At 45.4% G+C, this 27,642-nt stretch overlaps 1 protein-coding gene across 1 annotated transcript; it reads left to right on the top strand.

Annotated features, from left to right (window-relative positions):
- Positions 1–216: 216 nt before the first annotated feature.
- On the top strand, positions 217–27,559 carry DAPK3 (death associated protein kinase 3). The gene is made up of 9 exons (XM_032236759.1): positions 217–336; positions 2,846–2,972; positions 13,595–13,955; positions 19,383–19,512; positions 20,495–20,543; positions 21,996–22,022; positions 23,441–23,593; positions 24,346–24,391; positions 25,319–27,559. Exons 2-9 carry the CDS (start codon positions 2,911–2,913, stop codon positions 25,859–25,861), a joined length of 1,371 nt encoding a protein of 456 aa, XP_032092650.1. The 5' UTR covers positions 217–336; positions 2,846–2,910; the 3' UTR covers positions 25,862–27,559.
- Positions 27,560–27,642: the final 83 nt, after the last annotated feature.

Genomic DNA, 27,642 nt, shown 5'->3' on the forward strand with positions numbered 1-27,642 from the left:
GTGGAGGGGGGGTCCTCCTCTCGGACAAGATGCGAGACCCTCTTCCCACCTGGAAAAAGAGCCTTCGCGAAGTTACCATTGATAAAAATAAAGAAAGGGGGGGGAGATCCCGTGACGTCACGCGGACTTCAAAGGCCCGGGAAAGCCGTGGAACGTGCGGCAGAGCCCAGCCGGTGACGTCACCTCCGCGCTTTAGCCAATGGGAGGCGGCGCTGCTCCGCCTTCCCCAGGACGGGGCGGAAGGTTGTCTGCTGGAATGCGAGGAGCGGCGGCGGCGACGAGAACGCGCCTCCTTCTCTCTCTCTCGTTGCCCCCAGGCGCGGCCCCGCCTGCCAGGTGGGTCGGGGGCGTCGGGGGCTTAAAGGGGAGGCGGGCAGGAAAGGGGGGGAGACCCCGGGGAAAAGGGGTGGAGGGGGGGGGGAAGGGCGGCTTTGGAGGGGAGAGGGTGGCCGAGACGGGGGCAGCGGGGCCGAATTGGGGCGGGGGGCGAGGTAGAAAGGGGGAGGGGTGAGAAGGGGGAAAGCAGGAAGGTTGGGGCCGGGGTAGGGGGGGTAGGGCTGGCCTATGGGGCCAACGGAAGGGCATGGCAATTGGGGAGGGGGGCTAGGCTAGAGGGAAGGTAGGGAGGGAGCTGATTGGGGGTCTGCTAAAATCTGGGGTGGGAGGGGGCGAGACAGAAGAGGAGGGAAGGGGGAGAGGGTGGGGGAGAAAGCAGACGGTGTGGGAGGGCTGGTAGGGCTGGCCTATGGGGCCAACGGAGATGCCTGGCAATTGGGGAGGGGGGCTAGAAGGAAGGGAGGGGGGGACTCTAGCAAAGATTGGGGTGGGGGGCAAGACAAGGGGGAGGAGAGTGGAGAAAGGAGGAAGGAGGTTAGGAGAGAAAGGAGGAAGGGGGTTAGGAGTCATGGATGGGGAAGGGGAAGGGGAAGGGGATGGTAGGGCTGGCCCATGGGGCCAATGGAGGGGCCTGACAATTGGGGTGGGGGGCTAGAGAGATGGGTGGGAGGGAGCTAACTTGGGGACAGGCTTGGACTCTAGCAAAATCTGGGATGGGGCTGGGAGGGAGAGACAGAAGGGGAGGGAAGGGGGAATGGATGGGGGAGAAAGTAAGGGGTGGGAGTGGGGGAAGGGGTGGTAGGTCTGGCCCATGGGGCCAATGGAGGGGCCTGGCAATTGGGGAGGGGTTGCGATGTTTGTGGCTTGTTAATTATGAAATTGGGGTGTGTAATGGGGGCACATTAAGCCTGGGAGAGACCAGGTGGAGGGTGAGAGAGAGGAAATGGCAGCAGGGAGGAAGGTGGGGGGGATATGGGGAGGGGGCTGTGGAGTGAGGAAGGGAGAGAGGGAGAGAAGAAGGAAGGGGAGAAGAAGCAAGGAAATGGAGAAGAAAGGAAGGAAAAAGAAGATGAAAGGGGAGAAGGAGCAAGGAAATGGAGAGGAAAGGAAGGGGAGAGGAAGGAAGGAAATGAAGAGGAAAGGAAGGGGAGGTGAAGGAAGGAAGGAAAGAGAGAGAGAGAGAAAGAAAGGGCCTTTGGAATGTTGAAGGAAGAGCAGGGGGTCTGGAAAGAGGCAATTGCTATTTGAGGAGGGGGGTCATTTGCTGAGATCTGGACAAATGCATCAGATAATTGGAAGCTGATTATCTTGTTACCTTGCCCACAGGGGGATTAAAAGATAATGGCCGGAAATTCGAGTGAGGGATGATTGATTTGAGCCAAAGGGGGTTTTTGTCCTAGAAAATGCAGTGGGGGCTGGGGGGGGGAAGAGGCATCCTCTAGGGAAGTTCTTCTGGAGGATGAAATCTGAGAAGCGGAAGAACGGAGTAGAACCATGCTTCCCAACCTTGGTTACTATAAGATGTGTGGACTTCAATTCCCAGAATCCCCCAGAATTCAGCAGTGAATTCTGGGAGTTGAAGTCCAACTATCTTAAAGCGACCAAGGTTGAGAAATACTGGTGTAGAAGAAGCTAGGAGATGTGAAGATGTTTCGGACATCTTGGAAGACCCAGGACAATTTCAGCAGCCAAGAGTAGCTCGGTTATGGTCGATGGAATCAAGATGGCTGCCACAATGTGGTGATTGAAGATTTTCCTGGTCATAAATGACAAGTAGATCTTTGATTGAATCTTAGTCTCCCATCCTGACCCGGTGGGTGTTGTGGCCCGCCAGCGACCAGCAGAGCTGACAGCAGATTTGGACAGTGAGGAGGTTGGGGAGGAACATGGGTCAGTCCTGGAGTCTGGGGAAGGCTCTGAGGAGGGCTCTGTGTCGGAGACAGAGAGGGGGCCAGGGCCCTCTGACAGTTATCAGCTGCCTTCAGAGTCAGATATCAACGAGGCAGAAGAACAGCTGGAGCCTGTTTCCAGTGTCCACATGCGCCGAGTTGCCAGACGAAGGGAACAGCTAAAGAACAGGGGTCGACTTGGGAGTAAGGCCACAGGTGGACGGTGAATGGCCCCTCCCAGAGGAAATAAAAGAGGAGCAAAAGGGGAGTGGAGTTTGCAGGAGACAATTAGTTCCCTTAATTGGTTTGTGACTCTCCGAGACTCCTGGCGAAGTTCTGCAGAGATCGGCCTGGCAGCTCTCCAAGGCAGATAAGGTCTGTGACCGTAAATCCTCCCTCGAAAGTCTTTGCTGGATGTGAATGAGCAGAACGCGCAGTCAATGAATAAAAGGGTTTTTGGCCGGGACAAGGAGTTTGCTTCTTGCTCTCGGGAAGCCTCAGTCAGAACAGTGGGCCATATCTCCTCACCACTCCTGGTAGGGGTGGCGGACAGTTTCTGAGAGCAGGTTGTGAATGGAGAACAAAGATAAGAACGCTCTACCACCTTATCTCCATCCCAGGTCTTGGTGCCACCTCGACAGCAGGAACATCAGAAATTGAGGCGGGGGAGCCACTTCAAGCCAGGATGTCCACTTTCCGCCAGGAAAGGGTCGAAGACCACTATGACATGGAGGAAGAACTGGGCAGGTGAGTTATATGTTTAGCATATTTGGTCATAGGTTCTAATCTGGGTTTGGAAGGCCATGTTTTTTGAAAGCCACCTAAGAAACGGAACGTCACTTCTCTGCGGGCGTCATAAGTACCAACAAACAACCTGTGTGTGTGTGGAATCTCCAGGAGTCAATCATTCAGAATAGAGGTGGAAGGGGCCTTGGAGGTCTTCTAGTCCAGCCCTTTCCACAAGCAGAAGACCCTAGATCATTGCAGGCAGGTGACTGTCCATAGTCTCTTCTTAAAAACCTCCAATGATGGAGAACCCACAACTTCTGGAGGCAGGCAGTTCCACTGGTTCATGGTCCTCCCTGTTAGGAAGATTCTCCTCAATTCCAAGTTGCTTCTCTCCTTGATGAGTTTCCACCTGTTGTTTCTTGTCCTCAGGTGCTTTGGGTAATAACTTGACCCCCCTCCCTTTGTGGCAACCCCTGAAAGTTTGGAAGATGCTCTCGTATTCCCCCCTTAGTCCTTCTTTTCTCTAGATTGGCCGAACCCAAATCCTCCGACCGTTTTTCTTCGTGTGGTTTATTCTTCAGGCCTTTGATCATCTTAGTTGCTTTTCCCTGCACTTTTTCCAAAGTTTCGACATCTTTTCGGCAACGTGGTGGCCAAGAACCGGATGCGGTATTCCAGGTGCGGCCTTACTAAGGCTTTACAAAGCGGTACTTAAGCGTCAAGGCGATCTCAGAGCAAGATTTGATCTTGGTTCATTTGATTCGATCTTAATTAATTTCTGGAAAACTTAAAAAGAGGGTTACTTCTGGGTATTCTTGGATATTATCCGCAACTCGAAGGACTGTTAAACCGGATGTACCGGATTGGCAGTGGCAAAACCACACCTGATTTATGCCAAGAACTACGCATCCATGTGTAGTCATCAAAAATCAGCCTTTTGGGGTGTGGGAATATACACCTAGGTATTTAATGTGTATAATCTCCTTTTCTTTGGTTTTAAACGCAAGCTCGTGAAAGTACCATACTTTTCGGAGTATAAGATGCACCTTTTCCCCTCAGAAAAGAGGCTGAAAACCTGGGTGCGTCTTATACACTGAATATAGCATTTTTTTCCCCCTGAAACCCCACACCCTTCACCAAAATGACAGCGCAGAGCCTTTAGGAGGCTTTCAGGGTGCTTTTGGGGACTGGAGAGGGCAGAAATGAGTGAAAAAGGCCCGGTTTTTTTGCTCAATTTTGCCTCCAGCCCCCTGGAGCACTCTATAAGCTTCCTAATGCCCGTTTTTTGCTCGTTTTTGCCCCCCCCCCCGGCAAAACTCTACAAGCCTCCTAAGGACTATTTGTGCCCTTTTTAAAAAAAAAAAATGAGCCTGTTTTCCCGAAGAAAGGGCCGTTTTTGGGAGGTTTGCAGAGTGCAAAAACTTTTTTTTTTTTTAAAAAATTTCCTCTTCAAAATCTTGGTGCGTCTTATACTCTGAAAAATTACAGTAAAAGGCCGTTGAATTATAGGGCAGTTTTTTCTGATACCTTTTTAACAAGAAGACCCCAAAAGCTTTGTGGACTTTTAAATTCATGGGTGTTAAACATAAACTCTTGGCTGTCAGTTTCTTTCAAGCTGAGATTGGGTGGAGGGGTGAGGGGTTGGGCTAGATGACCTACAAGGTCCCTTCCAACTCTGTTAATCTGTGATCTCTGAGATGTATTATAAATGTTTTTTTTAAAAAATGTTTTTCCCATCCACCAAAGTGGTTTGACGACAGAAGTGAAAAGCAAGTAAAACGTAAACATGAAATACAGGTACTCCTTGACTTACGACCACAATTGAGCCTCAAACTTCTGTTGCTAGGTGAGACATTTGTTGAGTGAGTTTTGCCCCGTTTTATGAGAGTTCTTTCCACCCTTGTTAAGTGAATCCCTGCAGTTGTTAAGTTAGTCACATGGTCGTTAAATGAAACAGACTTCCCCACGTTGAATTTGCTTGTCAGAAAGTTGCCAAAGGGGGGGGGGAATCACATAACCGCGGGGATGCTCAACAGTCGTAAGTGCAACTGTTGTAAGTTGAGGACTATCTGTAGGAGTCAAAGTTTAACATCCATTGATCGAATCCTTGATATCAAGGTTAGCAACTGGGCTGAAGTATCCATGGTTTGTCTGTCTGTGTGTATGTGTGTGTTTGTGTTGCAGATTACAGAAGCAGCGTAGTGTGATTGTGACGGATCCTTCAAACTTTGAAAGAGATGCGCTGTGACGTTGCGTGCCTATATATATATATATACATAAAATCTTGGTTTTCTGATGATGTTACATTGTTATCGTTCACGTGGGTGGAATTTTCTAATTTTGCGGGCATCTCTGGTAACTTAGGAAGGAGTTCTCTCAGCGAGTAGTTCTTGATTTGCGACCGCAATCCAGAGCATAATTTTTGTGATGGTTGTTAAATGAGTCAAGGCGATAAAGCGAGTCATGCTTAATTCTGGCAGTTGTTAAGAGAGTCACACTGAACTTTGCCAGCTGTTAAGCGAGTCACACTGAATTTTGGGCATTGTTAAGTGAATCACACTGAATTTTGGCAGTTGTTAAGCGAGTTACATTGAATGTTGTTAAGCGAGTCACACTGAATTCTGGCCATTGTTAAGTGAATCACACTGAATTTTGGCAGTTGTTAAGCAAGTTACATTGAATGTTGGTGGTTGTTAAGCGAATCACCTGAATTTGGATGGCTATTAAAGCGAGTCCTGCTGAATTCTGCAACTTTTTTGCCGCACGTAATAAGCGATTCACTGCAGTTGTTAAGAAAATCACAGGGTCGTTAAGTGAATCTGACTTTGCCCATGACCTCTGGGATATTGCAACCATCATAAAGCACATACCGGTTGCTAAGCACTCAAACCTTGATCACCTGCTTTGTTGGTCGTAAGTGCGAGGATCAGTCATAAGTCACTTTTCCCAGCCCCGTTGTAACTCTGAATGGATGATAAATGGTTTTACTGTGGGAGGAAAAGGATTGGATGCAGGTTATAAATCTCCAAAGAGTTTTTTGGGGGGAAATTGCTGGCTGTGGTTTCATTGACAAAGTAGTCCTCAACATACAACCTCAATTGATCAGAATCAGAGCTGAGGGGAACCTTGGAGGTCTTCTAGTCCACCCTTCTGCTCAAGCAAGAAGACCCCGCACCATTTCAGACAAGTGACAGTCTCGGCACAAAGATCCCCATTGCTAAGCAAGACTGTGTTCAAATGAGTTTTGCCCTGTTTTACGATCACGGTTGTTGAGTGAATCACTTCAGTTGTTAAGTGAATCCTTTGGTCATTAAGCGAATCTGCCCTCCCTCTCGCCCCTTGTTGACTTTTATCAGAAGCTAGTTAGGAAGGTAAACAAATAGGGATTACATGATCCCAGGACAGGTATAGAATTAAGAATTAAGAAATAGCAATAGCAATAGAAGTAGCAAGAGAAATAGTAGAAATAGAAATAATAGAAATAGAATGAAAATAAAAGAATTAATAGAAATATAGAAATATAGAAATAATAGAAATAGAAAGAAATAGAAATAAATATAGAGGAATAGAATAGAATAGAATCGAGCTGGAAGAGACCTTGGAGGTCTTCTAGTCCAACCCCCTGCTTAGGCAGGAAATCCTACACCAAATACATGCCAAACATCCCAATTCTGATCCGGCGGCCATGAGGATGGTGAAAACCCGTCAAAAGTCACATTTTCCCTCCATGCCGTTGTCACTTCACAAATGGCCACTAAGTGAACGGCCATAAGTCAAGGACAGCCTGCATATTCTCCTCTGAGATCTCCCTAAACGAGTCTTTGCCAGCTATAATTTCCTAGTGAAATTTCTTTTAAGTGAAAAGGTTCGGCGCTGAGGGAAGTAGCTATTTTAGCGCGTCGTTCACAGCGGGGAAAATTGTGTGACCTACGCATCCTGTGTGAGTCATCTTTGTGTCACCCAGAGGGTTGAGACACACTTTCCTGAGTTGTGTGGAAAGAAGGTTTCGTTGGGGATGAGATTCGTTTCTCGTTCCTGTTCTGAGCACCCATCCCTGTCGCAATTTCGGGTTCAAGAGGCGGCGAAATCTTTCTCCAGATTAGGGGAAATAAATTCTGAATTACAGACTGTCCTCAATTTACGTCCGTTTGGTGCCCATTGTTACAACAGAGCCGAAAAAAGGGACCGACGACCGTGTTTCACATTTACGCGATCAAATGTTTCACGCGATCAAAATTCAGATGCTTGGCCACTGGCTCGTATTTATGACGGTTGCGGTGTCCCAGGGTAACATGATCCACGTTGGCGGCCGTCCGACAAGCAGAATCCACGGGGGGTGTCAGATTCGCTTAACGACCATATTCCCCATTTAACAACTTCAGCGATTCGCTTCACAAGGATGGCAAGAAAGTTTGTAAAATTGGGCAAAACTCCCTGGAGAACCGGCTCGCTTATCAACATAAACTTTGGATTCTGTTGTGGTCATAAGCCAAGGACTTACCTGTATCTCATGATTGAAGGAAGAGCCCGTGGCATCATCCCCGTAATCACCTGATCAAAAATTCAGATGCTTGGCAACTGATTCATATTTATGACGTGTCCCGGGGTTACACGATCCCCTTTGCGACCGCCCAACAAGCAATGTCAACGGGGAAGCCCGATTTGCTTAATAACCTGTGACTCACTTAACAACTGAGGCGATTCCCTTTAACCAATATGGCAAGAAAGGTCGTAAAATGGGGCTCAATAGTTATCTCGCTTAGCGACAGGAATTCCGGTCTCAGTTGTGATCGTAGGTCGAACACGTCCCGTTTTTCCAACCAAAATTATTTTCCTTAAAAATGAAGGAATGTAGAATTAGTGGCGTCGAGTTATTTCTATTTTCTGCCGGTTACAGAGCTGGAAGGAGTGTGGAATTTCTATTCAGAGGGGATTGTATAGCTACAGCCTTATATGGAAACCCTGCAGCCAGCCGGCATGATCTCACTGTCGAAAAATGTAAATAACAACCCATATTTAAATGTCCCCCATCCATGCCTGTGGCTTTCCTTCAAAGGATTTGCCCCTTTACAATATGTCAGTTTTCCCCGTCGCAAAACTATTTTAAAACCGTTTTACAGTATGTCAGTTGTCTTGTCACAAAACTATTGTCGAAAGCTTTTACAATATGTCTGTTTTCTTATTGCAAAACTATTGTAGAAAACTGTTTTACAATACATCAGTTTTCTTGTCTCAAAACTATTTTAAAACTGTTTTACAAAATGATTGTAGAAAATCTTTACAATATGTCAATTTTCTGGTCTTAAAACTTTTAAAATCATTTTACAATATGTCCGTTTTCTTGTCACAAAACTGTAGTAGAAAACCTTTACCATATGTCAGTTTTCTTGTCTTAAAACTATTTTAAAACCGTTTTACAATATGTCAGTTTTCTTGTCAAAAAACTATTGTATATCTGTTTTCTTGTTGCAAAACTATTGTAAAACTGTTTTACAATATGTCAGTTTTCTTGTTTCAAAGCTATTGTATATCTGTTTCCTTGTTGCAAAACTATTGTAAAACTGTTTTACAATATGTCAGTTTTCTTGTCTCAAAACTATTTTAAAACTGTTTTCCAAAACTATTGTAGAAAAGCTTTAAAATATGTCAGTTTTCTTGTCTCAAAACTATTTTTAAAGCCGTTTTCCAAAACTATTGTAGGAAACCTTTAAAATATGTCAGTTTTCTTGTCGCAAAACTATTGTAGAAAACCTTTATAATATGTCTGTTTTCTTGAAACAAAAGTATTATAAAACCTTTACAATAAGTCAGTTTTGTGGTTGCAAAACTATTGTAGAAAACAGTTTTACAACATGTCAGTTTTCTTGTCACAAAACTTTTGACAATGAGGTTGATGGACCCTTGCCTCTGGAGCCGAAAAGGAAAATTAATTGAAAAGCTAATGGATCCCTCGGAATCCTGATGGGAAAATATATCAAAGAATTTGTCCAAATACAGAATAACAAAAAAATTGGCAGGAAACTTAGGTAATCTTCAACCTGTAACAGTTCTTTTAATGACTGAAGTTATAATGCTGACTTACGGCTGTTTTTCACACTTATGACCATTGCAGCATCTTTGTGGTCGTGTGATCAGAATTCAGGTGCTTGGCAATGACTCATAGTTATGACGGTCGCCCCTTTTGCGACCTTCTGACAAGCAAAGTCATTGGGGGAAGACAGATTCACTTAACAACTGAGTTACTAACTTAAGAACTGCAGTGATTCACTTAGCAAGGGGCAAGAAAGGGCGTCAAATGAAAAACACACTTAACAACAGAAATTTTGGGCCCGACTGTGGTCGTAAGTCGCAGACTGCCTGCAATCTTTCTTTGCTGCTCTGTTGCTGGCCACAAATGGTTGGTATTTGAGATTGTTTCTTTGAGGCTGATTCTGAAATCGCTTTATCCGATGCTGTTGTAAATTCAAACTGTCATTAAACAAGTGGTCATAAACTGAGGACTACCTGGCATTTGAACCAGCCACAGTGAACTAGTTGTGAACTAGTTTAAAATACAGGACATAAGTTCATTGTTCACAACAACGAATTGTTCACAACAATGAACTAGAGAGAAATGGGCTTGGTGTTTGGAACATCATGTACTAGTATATTATACTAGGGGCGATAATGTAACATATATCTAAAAGTCTACTCTATGGAGATCTTCAGTCATCCAAGTTCATGGTTGTCCCAAAAGTGCTTTTTTTCAAGAGGCAACTGGATTTTCTGGTTTTTGTTTTGAAGATATTTTGCTTATCATTCCAAGAAGCTTCTTCAGCTCTGACTGGATGGTGGGGAATGGAAGGATTTTTGCTCCTTGCAGACAGCTGGTCATTTGCAATCTTTTAGAGGGCCATTGAGGCCACTTGGAGAATGTTTAACAGTGGGGGAGGGAGAGGACATCTATCTCCAATCTACAACACAGTCCTTTCAACAGTTCCAAGAAGGCTCCACACCCATTTACACCACTCAGGTGACCCTGAGGACACAGACAAACCTCCCAGTGGCCTCAAGGACTCTCTAAAAAGCATGCAAATGACCAGCTTTGTCTGCAAGGTGTATAAATCCTTTCGTTCCCCACCATCCAGTCAGAGCCGAAGAAGCTTCTTGGATGAGAAGCAAAAGGAAAACCAGAAAGTCCAGTTTCCTCTTGAAAAAGAACACTTTTGGGTCTATTTCTTTCTTTTTTAAAATTTTTTATTTTTATAAATTTTTATTTTATACACATAAGCACATCAACAGAAACAAACTCATAACTTAAAAACAACATAGGAACAATAAGTTCCATCGTACTTTTGAGTCTGCTTCTAAAGGCTGTTGTAACTTTTACTTAGATAATGTGTGTTAAATGCTGTGAAATGCTCTTACGGCAATCCTTTAGGCTAACTCTCAGTTTGCAAGCTCAAGAGATAAAGACCAGAGTGAGCAGGAAGTGATCTGAACAGAGCCTCTACTTCATTTCAGAGCTGAAGTCTTAATTACTGGATGTAGTAACCCTCACGGAGCTGCAAATACTTGTATCTTATTTTATTTTTTTAAGGTTTAAAAGTTTTTATTTTCCATTTTATCATTTTCATACACTCACATATATACTGTGCATAGCCGGCTCCATACAACATTAAACAATAATTGCAGTTATTGCTCTTGACAACAATACCCCCAAAAATACAAACCCAATATACCTCTTCCACTCTCCGTACACCTCTTTCTTCCACCCCCCCCTCCAACTTTCTATCCTCCCTCCATCCTCCTCCTCTACCCTACTTCCCCTCCCCCTCTACCACTCCTCTCTCCCGATCCACTCCCTCCCTTCCTTCTCACCCTCCCTCCCATCCTCTCTCCCGTCCCTCTCTACCCGTCTTTCTTCTATCCCACTCCTCCTCCCCTTGGTGTATTTCCACTATATGTCAGTGTACTTAACTTATCCTATTTTTACAGAGAAATTATAGAAAAACAGTATACATGTGAAGTCATATTACATTGAATACTTGTATCTTATTAACATACCTGCTGCAGATTGCACCAAAATCCCTAAGTTCTACTTTCCCCTCCCTTAACTATCTCTAATTGTCCAGCCTCCATGTAACCAATCAGATTGAGGCAAGAAGTTTTCCTAACTGGTGTGTCCCTATGTAGCTTGGTAGGCAGCCCTTCCATTCTTCTAGCTGGGTGACCTTGAGGCAGCTTCTCAAGGATATGCAGCACTTACTTCCGCTTGCCCAAACATTTCTTCCTTCCCCTTGCCCCCACATAGCAGCGAAGCACAACGTAGGATATGGTGGCAGTTGAGAGGCCGTGTTATGTCCCCATTGGAGCCTGAATCTGCGAGTGGGTGGGGGGAGAAGAGCTGGAACTGGAGCAGACAAAGATCGAGGGGGTGGTTTTGTTGGCAAATGGGGATGGAGCAGGGCCAGTCAAACCAGGGTCTTTCAGGATTAAGAAGGCTTGTAGGCAGGGAGGAATGGGGGCAGGATGACCAAGGGAGGCTAAGTAGTGAACATGAGAGAGAGAGAGAGAGAGAGAGAACGAGAATGAGAGAGAGAGAGAACAAGAGAGAGAACGAGAGAGCAATGAGCAAGGACCACCCCCTCCTGGTCCCTGAGCATGGAGAGTGGAGAGAAGGCGAGAACAGCAATGATCCGGCTACTAGAGCTGAGGTGGTGCAGTGGTTAAATGCAGCACTGCAGGCTACTTCAGCTGACTGCAGTTCTGCCGTTCGGCTGTTCAAATCTCACCGGCTCAGGGTTGACTCAGCCTTCCATCCTTCCGAGGTGGGTAAAATGAGGACCTGGATTGTTGTTGGGGGCAATATGCTGACTCTGTAAACTGCTTAGAGAGGGCTGTAAGTCTAACTGTTATTGCTATTGCTACTTGGGAGGAGAACACTCCGCCCCTCTTCACAAGGCGCACCAGGGGACTGAGACTTAAGGAGATGCTTTGGGGAGGGGCATTTGTCGGGAACAAACACTGAATTCATGGGTTCCACCACAAAACCGTGGACGACAAAATCGCGGTCGACGAAAGCGCACATTTGACGTCATCACAGCGCGACGAAAACATCGCGCTGTGATCGAAAAATGTAAAAATAAAGCGAAAACCTTACCCTAACCCCCCCAAACCTAACCCTAAACCTAACCCTAAACCTAACCCTTAACCTAACCCTAAACCTAACCCTTAATCTAACGCTAAACCTAACACTAACCCTTAACCTAATGCTAAACGTAACCCTAACGCTCTAAACCTAACTCTAACCCTTAACCTAACCCTAACCCTAACCCTAAACCTAACCCTTACCTTTATGTGAATTGGCTTGCTTTAATTTTATTTTTATTTCAATTTTTAATTTTTTTCGTCGCGCTGTGATGACGTCAAATGTGCGCTTTCGTCGATCGCGCTTTTGTGGACCGCGGTTTTGACGGGTCACGGAATTCATGGAGTGTTGAATGTCCACCACATTTGAACTTTCCTGGATTCCTTGCATTCTTTCTGGATTTTTGGATACTTGCCTTGCTCCTTTGATTTCTGTAATCCTTGACTTGCCATGCTGGATTTCTTGCTTTGCAGCCATGGTGCTCACAGCATTGGGATAGGATAGAGATAGGGATAGGGATAGGAATAGGAATAGGAACAGAGTAGGAATAGAATAGAATTCTTGATTGTCCAAGTGTGATTGGACACACAGGATAAAAAGGCAAGATACATTAGTCAAGAATCATAAGGTGCAACACTTAATGAAATAAGTAATCAGGAAACAATATCAATATAAATCCTAAGAACACAAGCAACAAAGTTACAGTCCTGCAGTCATAAGTGGGAAGAGATGGGGGATAGGAATTATTTGCTATTTGCATATGGATGCAACTATTTGCATCCAGAGGCTGCTTGAGGTGTGTGTGTGTGTGAGTATGAAAGGGAGAGGGAGGGAGAGGGAAGGAGAGAGAGGGGAGGGAGGGAGGGATGGAGAGAGAGGGAGGGAGGGAGAGAGGGAGGGAGGTATTTATTTATTTATTTATTTATTTAATTAATTAATTAACTTGTATGCCGCCCACTCTCGGAAGACTCAGGGCGGCTCAGGATGGAGAGAGGGAGGGAGGGATGGCAAGAGAGAGGGAGAGAGAGAGAGTGGGAGGGAGGGAGGGAGAGAGAGAGTGGGAGGGATGAAGAGGGAGAGAGAGAGAGTGGGAGGGAGGGATGAAGAGGGAGGGAGAGAGAGTGGGAGGGAGGGAGAGAGAGTGGGAGGGAGGGATGAAGAGGGAGAGAGAGAGAGTGGGAGGGAGGGATGAAGAGGGAGGGAGAGAGAGTGGGAGGGAGGGATGGAGAGAGAGGAAGGGAGAGGGAGGGAGAGAGGAGGATGGAGAGGGGGAGAGGGAGAGAGAGAAAGAGAGAGAGAGAGAGAGAGAGAGAGAGAGAGAGAGAGAGAGAGAGATCACTTCACTCTGGGACTTGCCAGAAAGGTGAGAGGGTTTGGGGAAATTTGGAGCAATAAAGGGGTAGTTTGAACTGCCAGCTGCCTGTGTTACCTCTGTGCCGTGCCCTGGATCATCACAGGCTGTCAGTCAAGGATGATTTTTACAAGCTCTTTCTCTTCCTTCCGCCTCCAGTGGCCAGTTCGCGATCGTGCGGAAGTGCCGTGAGAAAAAAACGGGCCTGGAATACGCGGCAAAGTTCATCAAGAAACGGCGCCTGTCGTCAAGCCGCCGAGGGGTGAGCCGCGAAGAGATCCAGCGGGAAGTCAACATCCTGCGGGAGATCCAGCACCCCAACATCATCACCCTCCACGATATTTTCGAGAACAAGACGGACGTGGTGCTGATTCTGGAATTGGTCTCCGGTGGGGAGCTGTTTGATTTCCTGGCGGAGAAGGAATCCCTGACGGAGGAAGAGGCCACCCAGTTCCTGAAACAGATCTTGGACGGAGTCCATTACCTCCACTCCAAACGCATTGCCCATTTCGACCTGAAGGTGAGACCCTTCGTTTCCTATCTCCAAATAATAATGATAGTCAGCGGTGGGATTAAATACAAATAAATACAATAGCAGATTTGGAAGGGACCTTGGAGGTCTTCTAGTCCAACCCCTTGCCTAGGTAGGAAACCCTATACCGTTCCAGACAAATGGCTCTCCAACATCTTCTTAAAGACTTCCAGTGTTGGGGCATTCAGAACTTCTGGAGGCAAATTCTGTTCCACTGATTAATTGTTCTCACTGTCAGGAAATTTCTCCTCAGTTCTAAGTTGCTTCTCCCCTTGATTAGTTTCCACCCATTGCTTCTTGTTCTACCCTCAGGTGCCTTGGAGACTAGCTTGACTCCCTCTTCTTTGTGGCAACCCCTGAGATATCGGAAGGCTGCTATCATGTCTACCCTAGTCCTTCTTTCTATTAAACTAGACATACCCAGTTCCTGCAACTGTTCTTCATATGTTTCAGCCTCCAGTCCCCTAATCATCATCTTTGTTGCTCTTACAATACAATAGCAGACTTGGAAGGGACCTTGGAGGACTTCTAGTCCAACCCCCTGCCTAGGCAGGAAACCCTATACCGTTTCAGACAAATGGCCATCCAACATCTTCTTAAAGACTTCCAGTGTTGGGGCATTCACAACTTCTGGAAGCAACTTCTGTTCCACTGATTGATTGTTCTAACTGTCAGGAAATTCCTCCTCAGTTCTGAGTTGCTTCTCTCCTTGATTAGTTTCCACCCATTGCTTCTTGTCCTACCCTCAGGTGCCTTGGAGAATAGTTTGACTCCCTCTTCTTCTTCTTCTTTGTGGATTCACTTAGGTTTGCCACTGGCTTGCAACTGTGAGCGTGCAAGCTACCACCTTCTCATCGCATGTGTGCGTGACTTCCACACACCTTCTGCACATGTGCTTTGCTCTCTCGTGTGGCATGCACGCGGCATCGAAAACGAGGCTACATAGGAAGTTTTGGACCTGGGGCGGTCCCACCAGTTCGGCTGAACCAGTCTGAACTGGCTGAATACCACCTCTAATGATAATAAATAATCGAATGACTAAAAAAACAGGGGGCGTCGTAGAAAAAACTCCAGTGTTGTCTCATCTGTGGTGAGGAGCCGAGGTGGCGCAGTGGTTAGGGTGCAGTACTGCAGGCCACTTCAGCTGACTGTTATCTGCAGTTCAGCGGTTCAAATCTCACTGGCTCATGGTTGACTCAGCCTTCCATCCTTCCGAGGTGGGTGAAATGAGGACCCAGACTGTGGGGGCGATATGCTGACTCTGTAAACCGCTTAGAGAGGGCTAAAAGCCCGATGAAGCGGTATATAAGTCTAATAAATAAATAAATAAATCTGGGGGACTTCAGTCTTTTTCTGGAAAGTGGTCAGCAAAGGGCACTTTCTGGATTCTAGAGAAGACCTCTTAAGGTCATGATGAGAATCAGCAGTGGGTAATGGGGGAGATTGAGGAGAGTTGCAAAATAATGTCAGGGGTCTTATTATCATACGTGGTAGACATTTGTAGAAGCCAAAAAATATTGGACAAAAATACATACACGATTGGAAAAGGTGATAAAGCAGCACACTGAACTAAAACCAGAAATATTTCTGTTGGGGATTTCAGCTGAATCTTACAGTTTAATATCTGTAATAATATCTAATTACTCACGTACTAACCGCAGCCAGAATAGTATTTGCACAACTCTGGAAAAGTGAAGAGATTCCTATTGATGGCCAGGTGATTAGGAAAATATTAGAATGTGCAGAAATGAATAAATCAACCTTGGCAATTTTAAGGGGAAAGAACAAACTGAATTTTATATGATATGGGGATTATTTTATCAATGGTTAGAGGGGGGTGGAAAAGGATGTTGGAAATAAAAGGAGATTAAAAACAGTAGAAAATAAGATAAACAATATGATAATTGCTACTATTATGATGATGACTATTATGTTTAATGCAATTATTACAGTTTTATTAGGAGATACGTTAAGAGGAAAAAAACAAACAGGTTTATTATGCTCAATTAATTCTAAGATTAGAAAATTAATATCAATGTAAATGATGTTGTAAATTACTTGTACCCAGGCGACACACTGTTTAAGGAAAGATGAAATGTTTATATTTAAAAACAAAAACAAAAGCTTTTTATTAAAAAAGAGAAATAATGTCAGAAGGTATGACTTCACAGGAAGAGCATAGTGGAAACATGGAAGTAACTTCCAACAGTGGGTCATTCGTCAGTAACCGAGTTTAAACATGCTTGGGATAAATTGTCCATCATCCGACAAAAAATTTTTAAAAATGAAATATAAATATAAAAACCCTCAAAGGGTAGATTTGATGGACCGCTAGATCTTTTTCTACTGTCAGTTTTCTATGTTTTTAATCTCCTGCTCTGTGGGGGGTCCTTGGTGCTCTCTGAGCTTGGTGGTTTCCTTGAATGCCTTTCGTGACCCAGCTAGGTAATATCATCAGTATTAGAAGGGAATAGGGCTTGTGGAGAGGAGGAGGAGGAGGAGGAGGAGGAGGAGGAGGAGGAGGAGGAGGAGGAGGAGGAGGAGGAGGAGGGGGAGGAGGAGGAGGAGGAGGAGGAACAGAATTGTGGGGTCCTTGGTGCTCTCTGAGCTTGGTAGTTTTCTTTTATTTTCTTCTCTTTTTGGCAGATTTTTTAAAATTATTTTTTCCCCTTCTACAACACCTTACAGTCATTACATCAACATTGTTATGTCATCATACCTGTACATGTATATAATATTTCGCTTCTATATTTACACACCTTTATACACAGTTCTATATATGTCTGCACATTTTTCGATCCAAAATTTGGTTTTTCCATTGTAGTCATTTCTTCGGTTGACCTTTGGGATGCTGGAGAAGCAATCAATACTTTTGCCGCTGGATTTGTCGCTGGGTTTACAATTGTCTTTTTCCCGGATCTCAGTGCTGTTGTTGTGATATTCGCCATCTCTTTTAAAATTTTATCTGGTTCTTTTAATATCTTATACATGTTATCCCAAATTAACATCCAATATCTTTCCCTTTTAAATGATTCCTTAACTTAGCTTGTTCTATCTATATTAATATATAAACAGTAGTCTTAAAACAGTACAAGCAACTTAAATAATGTCTGTCTGTCTGTCTGTCTGTCTGTCTGTCTGTCTGTCTGTCTGTCTGTCTGTCTGTATCTATCTATCTATCTATCTATCTATCTATCTATCTATCTATCTATCTATCTATCTATCTATCTATAATGTTACATTTGTGCTGATAAATAAAAGTCTCCCTTTGAGACTTTTATCAGCACAAATATAACACAAATATAACAAAGGCAACAGTAAAAATATTGGGTTTCTGTCGTGATGGACTCTTGTGACGAGCCGATTGACAGATAATGGAAGCAGTTAGCCTCCTCCCATAATTGGGGCTTACCAGGGGTTGTATATATGTTTTTTTTTAATTTGTGCTGATAAATAAATAAAGGGAGACTAGTATAGATCTATTTCAAGCTATTTAGCTCTCATCAGCTAGCCATACCCTTACTGGGAATCGAACCTGGGCTATATTACATACTAGGCATACATCTTAGCCATTAGGCCACAGGCTCTTATCCGTTATCAGCGATAACACAAATATAACAAAGGCAACAGTAAAAATATTGCGTTTCTGTCGTGATGGACTCTTGTGACGAGCCGATTGACAGATGATGGAAGCAGTTAGCTTCCTCCCATAATTGGGGCTTACCAGGGGTTGTAAAAATCATATATATATAACTGGTAATAGTAAAACGGAGAAGACAAATAGAGAGGGGGAAGGACAGAAAGAGCTTGGTAGTTTTCTTGCAGATGTTTCGTGACCCAACTAGGTAATGTCATCAGTGCAGTTTGTGGAGAGGAGGAGTATTGTGGGATCCTTGGTATTCTGAGCTTGCTAGTTTTCTTGCAGGCATTTTATTAATCAACTAGGTAGCATCATCAGCGATAGAAGGGAGTGCGGTTTGTGGAGAGGAAGAGAAGGGGAAGGAGAAAGATTGTGGAGTCTTTGGTGATGGGTTGATGGTTTTCTTGCAGATGTTTCATTACCAACTAGGTAACATCATCAATGTTGGGGGCAGGGTGGATAAAAAAATCAATGATTTCTGATTGTTTTTGGTTTTAAATAGGATTTTTAAATTTAAAAAAAATCAAATTTGTTTTCATGAAATGCTTTTGGAGTAAAGATAGTTTTCTATTCAAGATGCATTAATAATTTAGTTTATTCAGCATGAAGTGGAGCTTAGTTACGTAGCATGAGGAGGCTGTATATTCTGCAATATTGGGAGTGTCAGTGAGTCAACAGCAGGTCAGAGGAGGAGCTGCTGTTGTTCTTTAAAAATTAGGATTTAAATCGAATTGATTTAAGTCAAGCATTTTTACTAGTGATTTATGCCGTGATTTAGATCAACTTGATGTAAATCAAATTCACCCTGGTTGCTGGGGGAGCAAGGGAAGGAGGAGAGACGGAGGGGGAGGGTATGGGGAGTCCTTCGTGCTCTCTGATCTTGGTGGCTTTCTTGCAGATGTTTCATGACCCACTTAGGTAACCTCATCAGTGCTAGAAGGGAGTGAGGTTTATGGAGAGGAGGAGGACTGAGAGCAGAAGTTGGTATTCAGCAGGTTCTGACCAGGTCTGGAGAACTGATAGCGGAAAGTTTGAGTAGTTCGGAGAACTGGTAAATACCACCTCTGGCTGGCCACGCCCCCATATATTCTCTGCCTTCCAAGTCCCAGCTGATTGGGAGGAAATGCGGATTTTGCAAGATCCTTCCTCTGCCACGCCTGCCAAGCCACGCCATGCCCACCAAGCCACGCCCACAGAACCGGTAGTAAAAAAACTGGCATCCCACCACTGGCTGAGATCCTTGGTGCTTTCTGAAGTTGCTTGTTTTTTTGCAGGCATTTCGTGACCCAATTAGGTAACATCATCAGTGCTAGAAGGGAGTGAGGTTAATGGAGAGGAGGAGGACTGAGAGCAGAGGTGGTATTCAGCAGGTTCTGACCAGGTCTGGAGAACCGGTAGCGTAAAGTTTGAGTAGTTCGGAGAATATCACCTCTGGCTGGCCACGCCCCTATCTATTCTCTGCCTCCCAAGTCCCAGCTGATTGGTAACATCATCAATGGTAAAAGGGAATGAGGTTTGCTGTCTGTTTATAGACAAGTGGCTTTTGCCCTGTCACTGTTGATGGAAGCTTTTGTCAGAATGGGGGGAATGCCAATTCAGACAAACAATCACACACCAAATTACAGCCGAATCAAGGGAAAAAAATCACACGCCTGTCAATGCTGCTGATTTTGCCCTGGAATCCTCAAGAATTTTAACATCTCGATTTAACATCAGGTCTTCCGTTGCTTCATGGACTCACTCATGTGTCTCTTTTTCTTCCTGCCCTTTCACAGCCTGAAAACATCATGCTCCTTGACAAAAACGTCCCCAGTCCCCGGATCAAACTGATTGATTTTGGCATTGCTCATAAGATTGAGACGGGAAATGAATTCAAAAACATCTTCGGCACTCCAGAATTTGTAGGTAGGTGCAGAGGAGGGAAGGTTGCCAAACAACAGGATTGGGATGGAAATGCTGGCATGTGGGAGATTTATGGAGCAATTTTTACAGGTGGAAGAAAATGATTAATAAAGTCTTCCTTCCTTCCTTCCTTCCTCCCTTCCTCTCTTCCTCCCTCCCTTCCTCCCTCCCTTCCTCCCTCCCTCCCTCCTTCATTCATTCTCATCTATCCCTTCTTTCTCTCCTTCCTTCCTTTCTTCTCATCCATCTGTCCATTCTTCCCTCCCTCCCTCATTCATTCTCCTTCCTTCCTCCCTCCCTTCCTCCCTCCTTCATTCATTCTCATCTATCCCTTCTTTCTCTCCTTCCTTCCTTTCATCTCATCCATCTGTCCCTTCTTCCCTCCCTCCCTCATTCATTCTCCTTCCTTCTTTCCTTCCTTCCTTCCTTTCTCATTCATCTTTTTCTCCCTCCCCCGCCTTCATTCATTCATTCATTCATTCATTCATTCATTCTTATTCATCTATCCCTTTCCTTCCTTTCTTTCTTCTCATCCATCTATCCCTTCTTTCCTCCCTCCCTCCCTCCCTCATGCATTCATTCTCACCCATCCCTTCCTTCCTCCCTTCTTCCCGCTCATTCATTCCCCTCCCTCCCTCCCTTTCTTTTTCATCCATCTATTCCTCCCTCCCGCCTTCATTTATTCTCATCCATCTATCCCTTCTTTCCTCCCTCCCTCCCTCATTCATTCATTCATTCATTCATTTATGCATTCATTCTCATCCATCCCTTCCTTCCTCCCTTCTTCCTGCTTATTCATTCCCCTCCCTCCCTCCCTTTCTTTCTCATCCATCTATTCCTCCCTCCCGCCTTCATTCATTCTCATCCATCTATCCCTTCTTTCCCTCCTTTCTTCTCATCCATCTATCCCTTCTTTCCTCCCTTCCTCATTCATTCATTCATTCTCGTCCATTCCCGTCCTTCCTTCCTGCCCTTCTTTCCACAGCTCCAGAAATAGTGAATTATGAACCTTTGGGCCTTGAGGCTGATATGTGGTGAGTGACGTAAGCTTCTATTTCTTATCCGGCCCATACAGGAAGTAATATCTAGGCTCGAGGTCTGAAGGCCATTGCACAGTTTCCATTTGACACCAGTAGACACAATCATGTTTTCTGAACTCCCATCTAATGTTGGGTGCATGTTGGGAATTGACCAGATTGCCACTGGCCAAGTTCAACCATCCTTGCTTGGTTTCTTGGTTGCTTAGCTCTGGTTTCAGCTTCTGGGGGGGTGGGGGTGGGAGTCAGTTTCTGGGGTTGTGAAGGTTGGTTGATGGATGATTAGCTGTAGAAGCCCTGAGTCCCTCTGAGAGTGAGATGAGCAAGACCTGAATTGGACAGATACAGATTGATCAATAGATCAGTAGAGATGATAGATACAGATGATAAGACAGACAACAGACAGATAGATGATAGAGATGATAGGGAGGTAGATGAAAGAGATGATACCGATAGAGATAATGATAGAGATCATAGATAGAGAGATAAGAGATGTTAGAGATAATAGAGCAATATGGGCCCAGAGTGTACCAGACGTAGCTAAAAGAGAGTTGGTGTTGATACGCAATACCGCATACAGACAACTGTTTATTAAGTGATTGCACTATCCTGGAGAAGTTGGTGAGCGACCCATCAACAAGCCTATCTATGATAACCCGGTTAGATGGAACAAACTATGTTTCCTGGTCTATGAAATGCAGTCTACTCCTGCGTAGGGAAGTTTTATGGGATGCTGTACAGAATCCACCGGATGTAACTGCTTGGAATCCAGATAACGATGATGATGCCAAGAAAATAGCAGATTTTCAGCGATGCAACGAACGGGTGTTGTGTATTATTGGTCTAACACTGAATGACCATCATTTAGTTCAGATTCGTGGAGAAACTTCTGCTGCAAGATGTTGGGAGAATTTGAAGAGAATTTATGTGGGTGACACTGTACATCTTACCCGCAAACTGTTTAGGGCACGTCTTCTGAGAGGTGGAGATATGTCAGCTCATTTAACCTTTATGAAAGGGGTTTTCCAGGAGCTACATGAAAAGGAACTAATTTTTTCTGATGATAAATAGAGATGAGAGAGAGAATGAGAGATAAGAGATATAATGATTGATAGATAGGAATGATAGATAGAAATGATAGAGCGAATGAGATGATAGAGATGAGAAAGATAGGATATGATAGCGATAGAGATGATAGAGAAATAGAGATGATATAGAGATCAGACACACACAGACACACACAGAGAGAGAGAGACAGAGAGAGACAAAGATGGAGGGAGGGAGGGAAGGGGAGAGGGAGAGAGAGAGACAGACAGACATAGAGAGACAGCGAGGGAGAGGGAGGGAGGGAGGAGGAAAGAGACAGAGCGAGACAGCGACAGAGATAAAGAGTACAGTTTCCATTCTCCAGTATAATAAAAGTTTCCTTCTTTCTTTTTTCTCCCTTAGGAGCATCGGAGTCATCACTTACATCCTGTGAGTATTTTGAACTCAATGACTTGTTTGCCAGGGTTCGGGCAGTGGGGTGGATGGGGGGGGGGGGGGACTTCTTTTACTTGCTCAAGATTCTTCCCCGAAAATGTTGCTGGGGGTCCGAAGGTGTTCCTAAAGCCTTGGTCCTAGAGATGGAAGGTTCTCCCTTGGCTTCTTCGGATTGAAAGACCCTCTGGAATTCTGGGAGTTGAAGGCCACCCATCTTAAAATTTGCCAGAATTGAGAAATGTTAGTCTAGACCAGACTCCCTTTCATCCCCATAATTCTGTATTCTAGAATAGCAGGATTAGAACCCTTCCCATATCAGAAGGATCCACCCCTTGTTTGATGCTTCTTGCTTCCTGATCTCCGTCGAGATGCTGGCCTTGGGGGTTGCCTTGTTCAAATGGGTCTAGGACAATTCACCACAGCCAACTCGTCATGGCCATCACCATGGCCAACTCACCACAGCCAACTCGCTGCGGGACAAGAATTACCCTACTATCAAAGAAATGGTGGAAGAGATTCATTAAAGAAAGGATGCAAAAGGAGGGACAGAATGAAACGTGAATGGCAAAAATTAAAACGATTTTTATTTTATTTTAAATAATGAAATAGATTTACTAAATTGTCCCACAACGAGTTGTCCTGTGGCAATTGTCCATGGTGAATTGGCTCCGTCGAGTTATCCATGGTGAGTTGTGCATGATTAGTTGTCCATGGTGAGTTGTCCATAGTGAATTGTCCATAGTGAGTTGGTCATGGTGAGTTGCCCATGGTGAATTGCCCATGGTGAGTTGTCCATGGTGAGTTGTGCATGATTAGTTGTTCATGATGAGTTGTCCATGGTGAATTGTCCATGGTGAGTTATCCATGGTGAGTTGTGCATGATTAGTTGTCCATGGCGAGTTGTCCATAGTGAATTGTCCATAGTGAGTTGGTCATGGTGAGTTGCCCATGGTGAGTTGTCCATGGTGAGTTGTGCATGATTAGTTGTTCATGATGAGTTGTCCATGGTGAGTTGTCCATGGTGAATTGTCCATGGTGAGTTATCCATGGTGAGTTGTTCATGGTGATTTGTCCATGAGTCCGTGGTGAGTTGTTCATGGTGAGTTGTCCATGGTGAGTTGTGCATGATTAGTTGTTCATGGTGAGTTGTTCATGGTGAGTTGAACATGGTGAGTTGTCCATGATGAGTTGGTCATGGTGATTTGTCCATGGGTCCGTGGTGAGTTGTCCATGGTGAGTTGGCTGTGGCGAGTTGGCCTTGGCAAATTGGCCATGATGAGTTGGCCGCAAGCAAGTTGGCTGTGGCGAGTTGTCCCATTCCCTGCTCAAAGTGGCCTGGGCATGAGGCTTCTCATTGCGAAGTCGCAAGAGCCTCTGTGTTTAAAAATAATAGGGGACCCTCCCTTTTCCAGCCTGAGCGGTGCCTCTCCCTTCTTGGGGGAAACGAAGCAGGAGACCCTGACCAACATTTCAGCTGTGAATTATGACTTTGATGAGGAATACTTCAGCAACACCAGCGAACTGGCCAAGGATTTCATTCGAAGGCTGCTTGTCAAGGACCCCAAGTAAGAGGCAGGGGTGGGGAGGGGGCGAATGGGGTGAGGAAGGGCGGGAGACTTTTAATTTGAAGAAGACCTTCTCGGAATCCAACAGAAGAACCAATATCAAAAGATACTGGTAATTCTCGACTTATGACCATTCATTTTGCAGCCATTTGCAGTTATAATTTGGGATGTAAAACACATGACCACGGGGGTGCCGCAATGGTCGTAAGTGTGGAAAAATAGTTTTCAGTGCTGTTGTAACTTTGAATGATCACTAAGTGAACTTACGTCGAGAACTACCTGTATCATGATTTGTGACCATAATGGGCAGGCTCAATTGCGGTCATAACTCAAGGACTAATTGTATCTACCCAGTATTGGAAAGACTTCAGTATAAAGTTGATGGTTAAATCTGGACCTAAGTTCATGCAATGGTACTACAAAAACCCATGTTTCAAGTATTACAGAGTCCATCCTGTGTGGCCTTCAAGGGTCTTTTTTTTAAAAACATCTCTAAAGCTGAATATATAAATTGGGAGCAGAACAAGGAAGCCACACCAAAGTTTTGGCTGGGTTTTCTCCCCTCTCCTCCTGAGAAGGTGACTGTGTGCAGGCAATATTCCCAAAACAGTCCTGAGGGATTAGGGTCTGAGATCCAGAAGGGTGCTGAAGTTTGGATAGATCCACCGTAACAGTGCAATTTCGCTCCCCTTTTTTTCTGTATGTTTTGCATCGATCCTAGATTTGACTGTTGCTCCTTTTAATGATTGCAGGAAACGGATGACAATTGAGCAAAGCTTGGAGCATCCATGGATCAAGGTAAAAACTTAAGTTATTCAAATAAGTGTGGATTGTTTTCCCCACCTTATGAATCTATGATTCTGTGATCTCCCAGGTCCCTTCCAGTCCTATGAGTCTATGATCCCCCCTTCCGAGTCCCTTCCAGCCCTATGAGTCTGTGATCTCCCAGATCCCTTCCAGTCCTATGAGTCTGTGATCCCGCCCCCCCCCCCCCTTGAGTCCCTTCCAGCCCTATGAGTCTGTGATCTCCCAGGTCCCTTCCAGCCCTATGAGTCTATGATTCCCCCCCCCCCCGAGTCCCTTCCAGCCCTATGGGTCTGTGATCTTCCAGATCCCTTCCAGTCCTATGAGTCTATGATCCCGCCCCCCCCCCCCCCCAAGTCCCTTCCAACCCTATGAGTCTATGATCTCCCAGGTCCCTTCTAGCCATAGGAATCGATGACCTCCCAGCTCCCTTCCAGCTCTTTGATCTCCCAGGCCCCTTCCAACTTTATGGGCCTATGTTTTTCACATTTACAATTGTTGCGACATCCCCAATGGGCACATGATCAAAATTCAGACGCTTGTCCACTGATTCATATTTATGAGGACTGATCCCCTTTTGCCACCTTCTGACCAGCAGTCAACAGGGAAGCCAGATTCACTTAACAACCATGTGATTCACTTAACAACTGCTGTGATTCACTTAACAACTGCTGTGATTCACTTCACAACTGTGGTCAGAAAGCTCATAAAATGGGGGAAAATTCACTTAAGAAATGTCTCGCTTAGCAACGAAACGGAACAGAAATTTAGGGTACAATTGTGGTCGTAGGTTGAGGACTACTTGCAGTGGAGTTCTCAGAAAACTGTTCTGAGATCCTGATGGTGGTAGGGGAGGAAGAGGGATGAACAAGTCCACCAATCCTGAGATTTAATCCTCCCCCCCCTTTTTCTAAAAATCAGGTGATCAAGAGGCGGAACGTCCGCAATGAAGACAACGGCAAGAAACCGGAGCGACGGCGCCTGAAGACCACGCGGCTGAAGGAGTACACCATCAAGTCTCACTCCAGTATGCCGCCCAATAACACCTACATCAACTTCGAACGCTTCTCCAAAGTCATGGAGGAGGTGGCGGTGGCCGAGGAGAGCCTGCGGGAGCTGCAGCAGAGTAAGAAGTCCTTCCGGGAGGACATCGAAGCCCTGCGGTCCATCTACGAGGAGAAGGAGTTGTGGTACAAGGAGGAGAACCAGGCCATCAGCCAGGACCTCCGTCAAATCCAGCAGGAGATGCAGAAGACGGAGACCCTCAAGCGGCAAGCTCAGGAAGAGGCCAAGAGCACCTCGCTGGCAGCTAACCGGCTGAAACGGCACCTCCGGAAGCTGGAGAACCGCTACGAGGCCCTGGCCAAGCAGATGGCCTCCGAGATGAAGTTTGTCCAAGAGCTGGTCCGTTCGGTGGAGCTGGAGAAGCTGCAGGGTGGAGAAGAAGACTGTGGAATCCGCTAATGGCACTTTCTGGCCAAGTGGGAGAAGGTCATCTCTAGGTCAAGTCAACCCATCTTAGATACCTCCTATCCTCCTTTCCAGGGGCCAGAAAACCCTTCGACCTCATTGAATTGTTCCCAAAATTACATGTTCCGTCATACAACGCTTCTGCTCGTAAACCCCGCATGGAGGAAAAAAAATTGTGCATGCGGACAACTTTCACGTTCCTTCACCTGAAGACGGGACGCGTATGAAATGCAGACTCAGCAGAGGGGCTGTCGGCACACCAGAGGCACCCCCTTCCCCCCCTCTTGCTGGCTGATGTTTCCTTGAGAACCCCAAACTTTGGAGATGATCTGGAAATCGTTCTCCCCGAAAGAGATTTCCTGCTGCAGAAGGTCAGGGGGAAGATCTATTCTCATGGATGTTGAGTTTCTGCAAACGTGATCCTCAACCCCAGAGGGGTATGACTCTCTAATTCAACTCCTCTAGGACAGCCCATCTTTGGTCGAGAATTAACCAGGATTCCTGGGGTCTAGAAAGCAAGCTGGGGAGGGGGAGGGGGCGTTCCAGAAAAATCTTAAAACGTTTCCCAACATTGCAAGGATTTTAGGATTGGGTGTCTCTGTTGAATTGTGGCTACCCAAAGGCACGTAAGAGACGGGTGAAGAATGGCAGATCTTCCCCCATGAAGCTGGGTGGCAGGGGCAGAATTGCCACGAGCCTTCAGAATAGTGTTGGCGAACCTTTTCGGCACCAAGTGCCGAAACGGGAATGTGTGTATGTATTGGAAACCGGAAGAGTAGCTGCCCGATGCGCATGCTGGGAAGATGATCTTCCGGTTTCCAGCGGTGCATGCTCACCGGCACATGGTCCTCCGGTTTCTGGTACGCACACATGCACAAATGACCAGCGTGCCAGAACCCGGAAATCATTTTCTGGCGGCTGCTCTTCCAGTTTACGGCGCTCTCGCGGGTGAAGACAAGCTGACCAGCGCACCAGAACCTGGAAGATCAACGGGTGACAGCTTGCCTGCCTGGAGAGATGGCTGCGCATGTCACTTCCGCCACGTGTGCCATAGGTTTGCTTTTAAACAAACCCAGATTTGTTTAAAACCAGCTTAAGATTTTACCTTTCACCGGGAAGTGGGGAGCGGGGGGGGGAGTCTATCTTCTTCTGCCCTGTTGTTTTGGACTTCCGACGGGTCGCAAGAGACCGTTTCCTTAAGTTTGTGTATTTTAATTTCCGTGTTGGGGAACAGGTGGGTTTTTCGGTGGTCCGCAAGTAAAACTTTTTGTAAAAAAAAAAAAAGAGAGAGAGAAAAAAAACACCCATCTTGCGATGCTTCCTTGAGTGAACTTGGCTTCATCTTTGGGTGGGGCTGAATCTAACACCAGGTTTTACTGGGAGCCGCTGGTCTTACTGGGGATAGAGGTTGAGGCAGTCCTGGGCGGAAGGGTGGGGAGAGAAATTCTTTCTATCCAGGTTTTCAATTTTATTTAATGTATTTATCAAACTTGTATCGTCGCACAGTGCTTTGCGATCCTGCTGGCTTCTTCCGTTCCTTTGAACTATCCTGCTTTGGAGGCCTTTCCTCGGGATCCCAAAATATTTAGAAAGTCTCGCCCTCTCTTTGAAACCAGGGATTGTCTCTTGAGTGGGACAGTCTAATCGCTCCTTTGAGCAATGAATAAACAACGTCAGATTTCTTTTTGAAAACGTCGCTTGTCTTTTAAGAGACAGCTTAAAGCTTCGGTCAGCCAGGTAAAGGTTCCCCTTGCACCTATGTGCTAGTTGTTCCT

This window comes from Thamnophis elegans, chromosome 1 (assembly GCF_009769535.1).
Source record: "Thamnophis elegans isolate rThaEle1 chromosome 1, rThaEle1.pri, whole genome shotgun sequence".
NCBI classification, from domain to species: domain Eukaryota; kingdom Metazoa; phylum Chordata; class Lepidosauria; order Squamata; family Colubridae; genus Thamnophis; species Thamnophis elegans.

Bases quoted from the DNA above. Each gene is read 5' to 3' on its own strand.
- DAPK3 (XM_032236759.1), top strand. From the start codon at position 2,911: ATGTCCACTTTCCGCCAGGAAAGGGTCGAAGACCACTATGACATGGAG. The intron at 20,544-21,995 runs GTGAGTGACGTA...TTTCTCCCTTAG, and splicing joins GGCCTTGAGGCTGATATGTG to GAGCATCGGAGTCATCACTT. The intron at 23,594-24,345 runs GTAAGAGGCAGG...TAATGATTGCAG, and splicing joins CTGCTTGTCAAGGACCCCAA to GAAACGGATGACAATTGAGC.